Here is a 12,080-nt window from a genome sequence, read left to right as displayed (position 1 = left end):
CCACTTGCACTCCTGACCTAGCCGGCTCCATTGCGCAGATACTCCATGTCAATTTTTGTTGAACTGGGCCAGCTTCTGGATGATTCATGGTTCACAACCTGTCAGAAGAGTTATGAACCATAGTCTGGATTTGGAAACCTTTTGAAAGTTAAGTTTTAGAGGCCTTATACATGCCCACTCACCCAGTATTCAGCATGTATGGAACCAAATAATAATAATGGCAAGTCTAGAAAAGCTGAGGGGAAAAAACACCCATTCAGAAATCAGCTTTGGAAAAAACTGAGCCTTGAAGCTCAGCCAAGCATTTGCAAGGAGGCCACCTAGGAACTGCATTAACAGAGACAGATAATCAGACATCTGATTCTCAAAATGGGTCTATTATGAATGCTTAGCTCAGCTCCAAGATTCACTATTGGGTGAACTGAGCAGGAGTATGTGGACGTGGAGTGTTTGCTTTGATTTATTGACATCTTAATGATGTTGTAATTTTTCTTTCTTTGTTCTGTTTTGTCAATGTCTTTCTGTTTATTTGGACAAGATTAAGAAGTATGAAGTGAGGAAACTCTTCAGTTATTGATATTATGAATGGCTTTTCTGATTGACACATTTATAGAGTTGTAAGAACAACAGTTTTTTCAAAGATTCCTGAATAGGTGTTTTTGTTTTCCTCAGCAGTTCAATTCTTGTCATGGTTGTTATATGGCTCATTGGTTTCGTACATAGTGCATATTGGGTAAGTGGGCGTCATGGGGACATTGGGGGGGGGGGGGCGCGGAGGATGTGAGAGGCGAGGGCCAGAGGGCCTGCCAGCTTTAAAACAGCTGGGACAAAGTCCAGGAGAACCAATGTAGGCTGTCTAATCAGCCCTCCTCGGCACTCGCCCACTCCCATGGTCACCTCTGCTCTGCTTCCGGGAATGACATGACCCGACTCAATCCTGCCCCTGCCTCCCCAGAGAGAAAATTGCATGTGACTAGGCCCTTTATATTGAGGCGGGTCTGCAGTTTGGAAATTTCCAGAATCCGGCTACCTGCCTTGGTCATGAAGGTCTGGCCCAAAGTACTTGTTCAAAATCTCTGTCATTTCCTCAAAGGGACCAGCACTCACTGTAGCTACACTTCTCCTTTTTATATACTTGTAGAAGCCTTTACTGTCTGCTTTTATAATCTTTGCAAATTTACTCTCATACTCCAATTTTTTTATTCTTTGGTGGGATGTGGGCGTCACTGGCAAGGCCAGCATTCATGCCCTTATTGCCCTTGAACTGAGTGGCTTACTATTTCAGAGGGCATTTAAGAGTCAGCCACATTTCTGTGGATCTGGAGTCACACGTAAGTCATACCAGGTAAAGCTGGCAGATTTCCTTTCCTTAAGACCATTTGTGAACCAGATGGGTTTTTAAAACGATCAATGATAGTTCTATGGTCACCATACCTAAGTCTAGTTTTCAATTCCAGACTTTGTTAATTGAATTTAAAATTCAACCAGTTGCCGTAATGGGAGTTTTAATTCATGTCCCCAGAGCATTAGCCTGGGTCTCTGCATTACCAGTTCAGTGACACTACCACTATGCCATGACCTCTGCTAAGTTTCTCCGTCTTCATTTTTTCTTTTTTAGAAACCAGTGAAGGATGACTTAACTTTTTCCCAATCTTCTGGCCTACCATAAATCTTTGCAGCATTGTCTGTCTTTTCTTTCAATTTGGTACATCCTTAACTTATATGGGTGGTGCACCTTTCTCACTGAGTCTTTCTCAGTGGAATACATATTTGTTGAGAGTTATGAAATATGTCATTAAATGTCTACCGCTGCATCCCTACTATCTTACCTTTAACCCATTTTTCTATCCCATTTTAGTCAACTCTGTCTTCTTACCCTCATAATTGTCTTTATTTAAGTTTAAGACTCTAGTTTCAGATTCACATTTCCTAGCCTGAAACTGAATGTAAAATTCTACCATGTTATGATCACTCTTACCAAGAGGATCCTTTACTATGAGGTCATCAATTAATACTGCCTCATTATACATTTGCCTTATGAGGATAGGTTGGACAGGCTGGGCTTGTTTCCACTGGAGTTAAGAGTGATGGGTGACTTGATTGAAGTAGGTAAGATTCTGAATGGCCTTAACAAGGTGGACATAGAAGGGATGTTTCCTCTTGTGAATGAGTCCAAAGTAGGGGATACTGTGTTTTAAAAATTAGGGGTCGCCATTTAGGACAGAGATGACTTTGGAACTCTGCCTCAGAAGGTGATGGAAGCAAGGCCATTGAATACTTTTAAGGTAGAGGCAGATGGATCCTTGTGAGGCAAGGGAATCAAAGGTTATCAGGGTAGATGGGAAAGTGGAATTCGAAACACCAGCAGATCAGCCATGATTTAATTGAATGGCGGAACAGGCTCGAAGGGCCAAATTGCCCACTTCTGCTCCTATTTCTTTGTTTCTTGTGTCTAACGTGGCCTGTTCCCTGGTTGGTTCCAGAAAATATTGTTCTAAGAAACTGTCCTGAATATGTTCTTGGAACTTATGTTTAGGCTATCTTTTCCAATTTGATTTGTCCAATCTATATGAAGATTAAAATCTCCCAGGATTATTGCAGTACCATGCCTACAAGCCCCTATTATTCCTTGATTTGTATTCTGTCCTACAGTGTAGCTACTGATGAGGGGTGTCTATAAACTACTACCACGAGTGACTTTTTTCCTTTGCTATTTATTATCTCCACCCAAACTGATTCTGTATCTTGATCCTCTGAACCAAGATCATTTCTCATTACTGTACTAATCTCATTCTTTCTTAACTGAGCTACCACACCTCCTTTTCCTTTATTTCTGTCCTTCTGGAATGTCAAATACCTTGAATATTCAGGTCCCAGCCCTGGTCACTTTGTAACAATGTCTCTGTAATGGCTATCATATCATACCCATTTATTTCTATTTATGCCTTCAATTCCTCCATCTTGTTACAATCTTGTACACCTTCAGATAAAGAGCCTTTAATTCTGTCTTTTTACCATTTTCCCTGCTCTGACCTTATTTGCACTCTTGTGTTTGTGTGTTCTGTCCCTTCCTGTCACACCCTGGTGCTCATTATCCACATCATTACCCTGCACTATTGCCCTCTTTCCAAATCTCCCCTCACATGAAGCCCCCTGCCCCCACTATTTATTTTAAAGCCCTCTCTACTGCCTTAGTTGTAAGGTTTGCCAGGGCATTGGTCCCAGTGTATTTCTGGTGAAGATTATCCCAATGGTACAGTTCCCACTTTCCCAGTACTGGTGCCTGTGTCCCATGAATCAAAATCCATTTCTCTTACACCTATCTTTCAGCCATATATTCATCTCTCTCATCTTATTCACCCTGCCAATTTTCTCGTAGCTCAGGTAGTAATCCAGAGATTACTACCTTTGTGATTCTGCTTTTTAATTTAGTCCCTGTCTGCTCATACTCCCTCAGCAGAACATCTTTCTCAGGTCTATATATCGTTGGTACCCATGTGGACCATTAAACTGGATCCTTTCCCTCCCACTCCAACTTCCTCTCCACTCCTGAGAAGATGTCCATAACCTTGGCACCAGGCAGGCAGCACAGCCTTTGGGACTCTCTCTCTCGGCTGCACAGAACGGTATCCGTTTCCCTGCCTATACTGTCCCCTACTATAACTCATGCCTTTTTACTCCCTTCACTTGAATGGCCTCATGGTACCTGTGATGAGTTTGCTTATCCACTCAAGCTGCCAGAACATCAAACCTGTTGGGCATTTGCAAGGGCTGAGACTCCTCCATTGCTACCTTCTGGATCCCCATACCTGCCTCACTTGCAGCCACCCTTCTGTTCCTGACCACGGTCCAATTCTGAAGAACCTAGCCCAAGGGATGTGATTGCCTCCTGGAACAAAATGTCCAGATATCTTTCACCCTTGTCGATGCATCGCAGTGTCTGAAGTTTGGATTCCAGCTCATCAGCTCAGAGCCGAAGTTCCTCAAGCTGCAGACCTCACTGCAGATGTGGATCACACAGGTGTTCACCAGCGCCCACATGCTGAAACTGCAACACATCACCTGCCCTGCAATCTTTATATTGTTATATTCAGTGGATTAATTTTCAAGTTTAGAAACATTATTCAGTGATTATCTGTAATTTTGTTATGGAGTTTAATTAGCTTTGTTATAAATTTAATATAATACTTATGTATCCTCAGTACTAGTTTAACCTACTGTTCCAGTTTAGAGAGAGAAACAAAAACTTACTAAACACCTACCAGCTCGCCTAATTAAATGCCTCCAGGCTTCAGTTCCCCCTCTTGGATCACTCCTTGTTTGCAAAACAAAAGACCAGACAGCACCATTTCCCTCACTGCACCTCACTTACCAAATTCCTAGAGTTAAGCATTAACCCTCGCTACACATGGAAAAAGCTGCACCTTCATACTACATTCCATTGATTTTGTTTTAACCCTTGATTGTCACTTGATAACACCACTACATGTGACATGACAGTTACCAGTTGTGTTTTATAAATGGCTTCATTATTTTCAAGAGGCAGGGGAATGAAACCTCTGGGCTGTGATGTGAAACGCACTCCCTATTTCTTGCTCAGTGGATTTTTGTGTAGCTAGGAGAACAATGCTGTGGCAGGGAGGGACACTTCATTGGAGAAATTAAAACAAAATCTGTGGGAAAGATGGGTATGGATCTGGGAGGCGAAAACATGTACCAGGACTTGCAAGAGAAAAGGGAGGTTGTAGGGAGGCAGTAGTTTGCAGGGACAGAAGGGTCAAGAACGGATTTTCTGAGTAGGTGGCAGAAGAGCCATTTTAAAATGTTATCTAGCGCAGTGGGCCATGAAGGGAAGTTTGAGGTCAGCTGGATAAGAATGGGGTCAAGAGATTAGGAGGTATACTTCATGGATGGAGAGGGCATGAGGGTAAATGGGAGAAAGACTTGGGTCAGGGATGTGAGTATACCTTGGAGGTTTAGCTTTGTGGGAAGGAAAGGCAGTTAAGTGAATGACCTCAATCTTACATGAGTTCCTTGCATTTGTTGGAAGGGAGAGTGGAAGTCTGAAGGGATGGTTGGTAGTTGAGCAAAGAAGGTGGGTGTTAACTTTGCTTTCCAGGATGATCCTGGAATAGTGGCCAGTTTTGGCAGAGGAGAATAAGGCTCATTAGTGCTAGATGTGGTCCAGTCAGATGTGGCACTGGATGACAAAACCTGATGTGCACTAAAAATGCTCAAGTCCACACTCTTAGAGTTGAGAAAACAAAGATCAGGGTCATCCAAGGAGTATCGACTGAAATGGAAGAGTGTAAAGGTTTTGCTGGGGCCAAGAGCCTCAAAAGTGGAGGTGAGCAAGTGGATGGGCAACATGGCAGTTGCAGAAGGAGAAGTAAGAGTCAGAAGTGGGCAGTTTGGAGTTTAAATGTGTAGTTGAAATGGCTTCGGAGAGTTTTCCCAGGGTAGATGCAGAGTTTAGTGAGTTGATGAGAGATAAATAAAGTTTTCAACGATAGCCTTGACTGTGAGAAACAGATAATTAATGGAATTAGCAATAGATTTTTACCTCTGCTGTTGAAGTTGGGCCGAGGTAATGTTTTTGCCCTTGTTTGTTAGTCTGTTTCTCTGTACACAATACATCTCAAAAATTAATTGACAGATTCCAACGAAACTTGGTATACCGAGTATGGGCCAAGGAAGAACTGATCAGTTTTTGGTGAAGATTCGGATCCAGATCTTGAAATTTTAGAAAGATCGGTTAACATTGGGCAATAGGGCGAATTGACTTTTTTTTTAAGAATGTTGTGGGTTATTTTGGGATGTTTGTAGATTGTCTCTGCTGCTGTGATGGAATGTGTCAGTTGTTAAAAGTGAACAGACTTTGCAGTGCAGGTTGTTGAATGTGGATTGACCTGAAGCCTCCTCAGTGAGATGGAAGCTCTCAATAAAAAGATCTATTTTTCAGCTTTGTACTTAGAGCATCAACCAGGCAGGGAAAATCCTTGGGGAACAGCTGCTTAATTGCAATAATGTTGAGTTAACGCAATGTGGTAGAGGTATGCACAGTACTGAGTGCCCTTTTGTATGTGTCCACCCAACTTCAATATAAAGCAAAACTGATATAGTCCACATGAAGTAGCAATATATTTTCTGTAAATGTTGATGTATATTCTATGACCTCATTCCATTTTTCTTGCCTTCCTATGATATTTGGATAATTGCCTGAGAATTTAAATGTTGTCTGTAATAAATTTACAATTGCTACAGGATAATACAGTTCAGCCGATGCTTTATATTTAAAGTCAGCTTTTAAGAATCAGTCGGAAAATAAATTTGAACTAGATGAAGGGCAGTCCAGACATAATGGAATGTCAGAGAAGTGGAATGAATTGTGACTTTAAGATTAGTTGATAATTTGGTAAAAGAGAATTAACAACAGATTTTTAGCACAAATTAATTGGAGCCAGGGGTCCAAGTTAAAGCAGGCATTCACTTAACACATTGAAAGCAGGAAAATGATGCAGCAACATGGCCTCCTTTGAACAGTACTTGTCACAGTTAATGGAAACTCTGAAAAGGCGATTCTCAAACAGAAAAGTCCGAAGTTTCATTAGTTTTGTAAAGTGAATTGTAACGCTTCCAGCAAATTCCGAGTAATAGGAGGTGAAACTTGCACAAGACTTTGTGTTTAAATATTAAATTTTGGGTGGTCCTTTCAGAGAAATAAATTGTATCAGTGCCAGATAAGCTGCCATTGGTATGTGGTACAGATTTAACAGGAAACAGTTTAAATTGAAACACTTATTTGAATTTTTCTGTTTGCCAAAGTTGGCTATTTCTATTTGAGCTGAAAACTTTTTTCCTTCCAGCACTGGTCTGAAATCTGAAGGAAGCTCACCAATAGCCTCCACCTCTACTGCCTCCTCGGGGCCACCTGCCAAAGTCTGTCTGGTTTGCTCAGATGAAGCATCTGGATGCCATTACGGTGTTCTTACATGTGGCAGCTGCAAAGTTTTCTTTAAGAGAGCTGTGGAAGGTAAGCAGTGAGTCCCTTTCTAGTATGTTCATACACTTAGACAGCAAATTTTCGATTTACTATCGTTTGTTCAAAAAAAAGACTGAATACAAAGAAATATCTAGTTCTGAACCCATGCTGACTGGCTCTATACAGGTGAAAACACTAGAGAAAAAAAATCATTGAAACGAAGTACTTCGAGGCGAGACTTGTCAGTACTTTTTAAATGTCAAATGCAACATGTCAAACGCAACAGATTTTGAAAAACATGGCTACCAGTAATGATGCTGGTCTTTAATACCACAAATGTAATCTTGTCATCCAGCACTAGTTTCTGATCGAAAGGACTGTTTTGTCACCAGCAACAGTCACAACTTACATTAATGACCTTATATAGATGCAGTAAAAAAATGTCCCAATGTGATTCACTGTTGTGTTACCAAATAAAATGTGACTTCGAGCCACATTGGGAGATAATTAGGCAAATGACCAAAAGCTTGGCCAAAGTGGTAGGTTTTAGAGAGGGCAGGGAGATTTAGGGAGAACATTTCAGAGCTTAAGGCTGGAAGGCATGGCTACCAGTTTTTAAAAATATTCATTCATGGGATGTACACATTGCTTGCAAATTTAGGATTTATTGCCCATCCCTAATCATCTTGGAGTAGATTGTCGCGAGCCACTGTAGTCCATGTGGTGAAGGTACTCCCACAGTGCTGTTATAGAAGGAGTTCCAGAATTTTGATCCAACAACGATGAAGTGAACGGTGGCACATTTCCTAGTCAGATACTGCCTGACTTGGAGGAAAAATTGCAGTGCATGGGCCTACTGTCCTTGTCCTTCTAGCTGGCAGATGTCGCAGGTTTGGAAGGTGCTGTACAAGAAGCCTTGGTGACCTACTGCAGTGCATCTTGTAGGCAATGCACACTCCAGCCACCATGCAGTGATAATTGAGGGAATGATTGGCACCCATCCATCACCATAAACAACGAAGCAGCAGCTTGAATGCTGTTAAGAGTTTCACTCAGCCAGGTAAGTGGAGAGATTTCATCACAATCCTGATTTTTGTCTTGTACATGGTGGAAAGGCTTTGGTACTTGCTGCAGAATACACAGCCTCTGACCTGCTCTTGTAGCCACAGTATGTGTGTGTCTGGTCCAGTTAAGTTTCTGGTCAATGGTTAACCCCCCCAGGATGTTGATGGTGGGGTATTTGACGATGGTAATGCTGTTGAATGGAAAGGGTAAGTGGTTAGACTGTCTCTTGTTGGAGATGATCATCTCCAAGCCACTTGTGTGGTGCAAAAGTTATTTGCCATTAGCCCAGGCCAGAACATTGTCAGGTTTTGTTGAGTGCTGGCACTGCTTCATTATTTGAGGAATTGCAAATGTATAATCACCAGCAAACATTTGTACTTCTGACTTTAAGAGGGAGGAAATGTCATTGATGAAGCAACTGACAAGGTTGGCCCTCGGGCCGTCACCTGAGGAATTCACAACCATCGTGCTTTGCATGGCTCCAGCCAGTGTAAAGTTTTCCCCTGGTTTCTCTTGACTTCAATTTTACTAGGGTTTTGTGATGCCACATTCAGTCACATGTTATGTTGATGTTCAGCCATTCTCACCTTACCTTTTGGAATTTGGCTCTTTTCTACTTTGGACTGAGACTGTAAAGAGGTGTAGAATCGGGTGGTATTGGTGGAACCCTAAATGAGCATCGATGAGCAGGTTATTGGTGAATAAGTGCAGCTTGATAATGACCGCTTCCATCACTTCGTAGATGATTGAGAGTAGACTGATGGGACAGTAATTTGTGTTCCTCTAATGCTAACCTTGAGCACATCTGAAACTTTTCTACCTTCACTAAAGATTTGCAGTACTACCACATCTAGTTGTGAATGGCAAGGTTCCATGAACATCATCTTCAATGATGACATAGCCCCGCATGAGTGGAAAGGACAAGGTTAAACTGTTTGTAACTATCTTCAGCCAGAAATCCCAAGTGGATGATTGATCTTGATCTCCTCCTGAGGTTCCCACCAACACAATAAGCAGCCTTCAGCCAGTTCAATTTGTTCCAGATAATGCAAAGAAATGGCTGACAATACTGAAGACAGCATAGGCTATGGGCCCCAACAACATCTCTGCTGTGGTGCTGAAGATTTGTGCTCCAGCACTAACCATGTCTCTGGCCAGGGTAGTGGTGAGGTAGAGCTGTCTACTGTCAGTGTACATGTAGAATCTTTAAATTGCCAAGGTCAACTTCTGTCAATACCAGTGTATGGCTAGCTGTTATGAGACACTGAATTTTGTTCTTTATCTGCCCATCCCAGATGTCTACTCTATTTCACATTTAACAAGTCAGTGAAGTGTGCATCTTAGCAAAGCCTGGATTCTAACTGGTGTTCAGTAGTAAGAGATGAACACACGATGGCTTCAGAACAAAATTTCATCAGCTCATTTTTTAAAATCACAAAACTGAATTGTCACTCCATAATTTATAAATTACATCAAGTCTACAGCACAAAAACAGGCCATTTGACCTAGTCAGTCTGTGCTGGCATTTCTGCTCCACACAAGCCTCATCCTACTCCTCTTCCTCTAAACCTATCAGCACATTGTTTTATTCCTTTCTCGCTTGTGCTTATCTAGTCTCCCTTTAAGTGCATCTATGCTACTTCTCTCAGCTTCTCGGTACGATCGTGCATTCTGCATTCTTACCACCCTTTGGGTAAATAAGTTTCTCCTGAATTTCCTGTATTAAGACAAACTCTATCATAGGGCAACAAGCTTTAGCATCCTTGACTCAGAGGAGGAAATACTCAAAAGCAGACTCTCATATCAGTACAAAACTGAGGGAATGCTGCATCATTTTCAGAGATGCAGCCTTTCAGATGTTCCTTTCATGTGGGTATAAAAGATCCAATGGCACTTTTCAAAGAAGAGCAGTGGAGTTCTGCCCAGTATCTTGACCGATTATTTATCCCTCAACTAACATTAAAAATTTGTCATTATCTCATTGTGTCTTTTGGGGACTTTGCAGTGTGAAAATTGGCTGCCATGTTGTCCTACCTTACACCAGTGACTACACTTCAATAAAAAACTTTGTGAGTTGGAGAAAAGGATACTAGATCAAGCCAAAGCTCAGACTTGGACAAAGGCACAGAATATAACCTGGCTGGGGACTTTAAAAGTGGTTTGCTCGTACCACTGGTGACAGAGCTGGACCAGTACTGAAGATTATTGTCAGACTAGGCCTGTGTCACATGGTGATTATGAAGATAGCATCTTGACCTCATGTCATGAAGAGATTAATGTCTATAGTATTATTGAAAATTATTTTTTAAAATAGAGTTTAGTAGTATCTGTCTATGTGTGTGTCTTAATTGGATTAAAGCCAGCTAGTCTGGGTGCTTTGATGTATAGAAAGAAATAGGTTTGAAATGGTAATTAGATAAACATGGGGAAGTTTAGAAACCTAGGTGTTAAAGGTGTACATTTGTATTTGTTGAACAAAGCATTCAAAAGTGGGATAAAATCTTGCACCTAGCTGGGAGACGCCAAGCAATGTGCTTATATTACTAATAAAATTAGTGGGATGAAAATGATATTGTTAGAAGATGTGACGTTAAGATGAAGATGTGACTAGGATGCAATGGAAAATTTATAATCAAAGGAAAAGCTAGGTATAAACAGAAAGTTTGTGTATAATGCAGAGGCATTTGAGATCTAACCAGCCTGTGCTCCTGCAACTGTGTCTGCAAGGAACCTCATTTTGAATTCGTACGGTCAAATATGCTTTGCCTGGGATCTTTTTAAATCTGAGTTTTACTGTTGCCATAACAGGGGTGTAACTGAGAGTCAGATTAGTTGGGGGATTTTTGCAGTTATTATAGTAGTATTTTTGTAGACATATGTATGTGCTTACAATTTTTCTTCTATTAATAAAATGTTTAATTTAGTTTGATAAAAATTCTCTTAAGACTCAATGGTCTTAGTACTACTGAATTCAAAGCCTGCATCTCAAAACATACAAATTGCAGAAATGGACAGTTGCTTCAAGTTTCCCTCAGGATTTGAACAACTCAGCCCTTACCACCGACTGTGTCATAATACCTCATCCTCACCATCATACCTGTTGCAGACATGTCTTTACTATAACATTCATAGAAATGTCCTTCTGAGTGTGCTCATCCTTGGTCTTGTGACTTGATATCATAGTCTATATAAGCTCAAACATGAAGAAATTAGTCTGAAATCAAGTAATAAGTCAATGTTCTTGTTGGGACAGCCTACAGCTGAATTAATACCTCATAATATGGTCTGATTTTGCCTGTAATCTTCTCAGGACAAATACTGACTCAGACCTTGGAACAGTTCACCGCCTTGATTAGAAGTTCTGCCTGTCATAAGTGAACATAAAATGGAGGAAAAAGCAACTTGAAAGATGATGTTGGGGGGTGGAAAAGAAATCTCCCAAAGGCTCAGATATATCCAATGACTGAATCACAGTGAAATTATATAAATGTGAGGTTGTTATTACCTCAATGTTCTCTGGTGGTGATCAGAATGAAAGAGCATTCATTAGTTGAGGTGATAATTGATGTTGAGCAGGCAGCTTCCTTTGCCTTTTCGACCTGAAACTATAAAAATTCATGGGGTCTGGTGTCAATATTAACTGTACCTACTCCCAAACTAAATTTGGCTATTTTCCACCATCCTGCTGATAGGAGAGAACATACCCAGGGAGAGTGACAAAGCAGTCTGGGATGCTGGCTAAAAGATATGACTTTGAGTGTAAGTATGTGTGACCGTTGCTTGACTAGTCTGTGGGACAACTCTCCCATCTTGGGCACCAGCCCTCAAATGTTAGTGAGAAGAATTTTAGAGTCAGATGGGCTGTGATTGCCATCATATTATTCTTCTTCATATTTCTTTTATTTTATTATCCTTCTTGAACATTGTTGGAATGGTTTACAACTTGGTGACTTGCTGAGCTACTTCAGAAGGCAATAAGAGTCAATCACATAATGCACAACTGGACTTGTGTGTAGGCCAGACTTGAAAAGGC

At 41.1% G+C, this 12,080-nt stretch overlaps 1 protein-coding gene across 2 annotated transcripts in view; it reads left to right on the top strand.

Moving 5' to 3' along the window:
* Nucleotides 1–12,080, top strand: part of LOC144685897 (glucocorticoid receptor-like) — a 141,964-nt gene that overhangs the window by 93,752 nt on the left and 36,132 nt on the right. For both annotated transcript variants that reach the window (XM_078550909.1, XM_078550908.1), the window contains exon 3: nt 6,867–7,033. In XM_078550909.1, the coding sequence (XP_078407035.1) occupies nt 6,867–7,033 (167 nt within the window). The remainder of the gene's footprint in view (nt 1–6,866; nt 7,034–12,080) is intronic.

Source organism: Cetorhinus maximus, chromosome 10, assembly GCF_964194155.1.
Source record: "Cetorhinus maximus chromosome 10, sCetMax3.hap1.1, whole genome shotgun sequence".
Lineage (NCBI taxonomy): Eukaryota > Metazoa > Chordata > Chondrichthyes > Lamniformes > Cetorhinidae > Cetorhinus > Cetorhinus maximus.
This window is presented reverse-complemented; position numbering and strand designations above follow the sequence as displayed.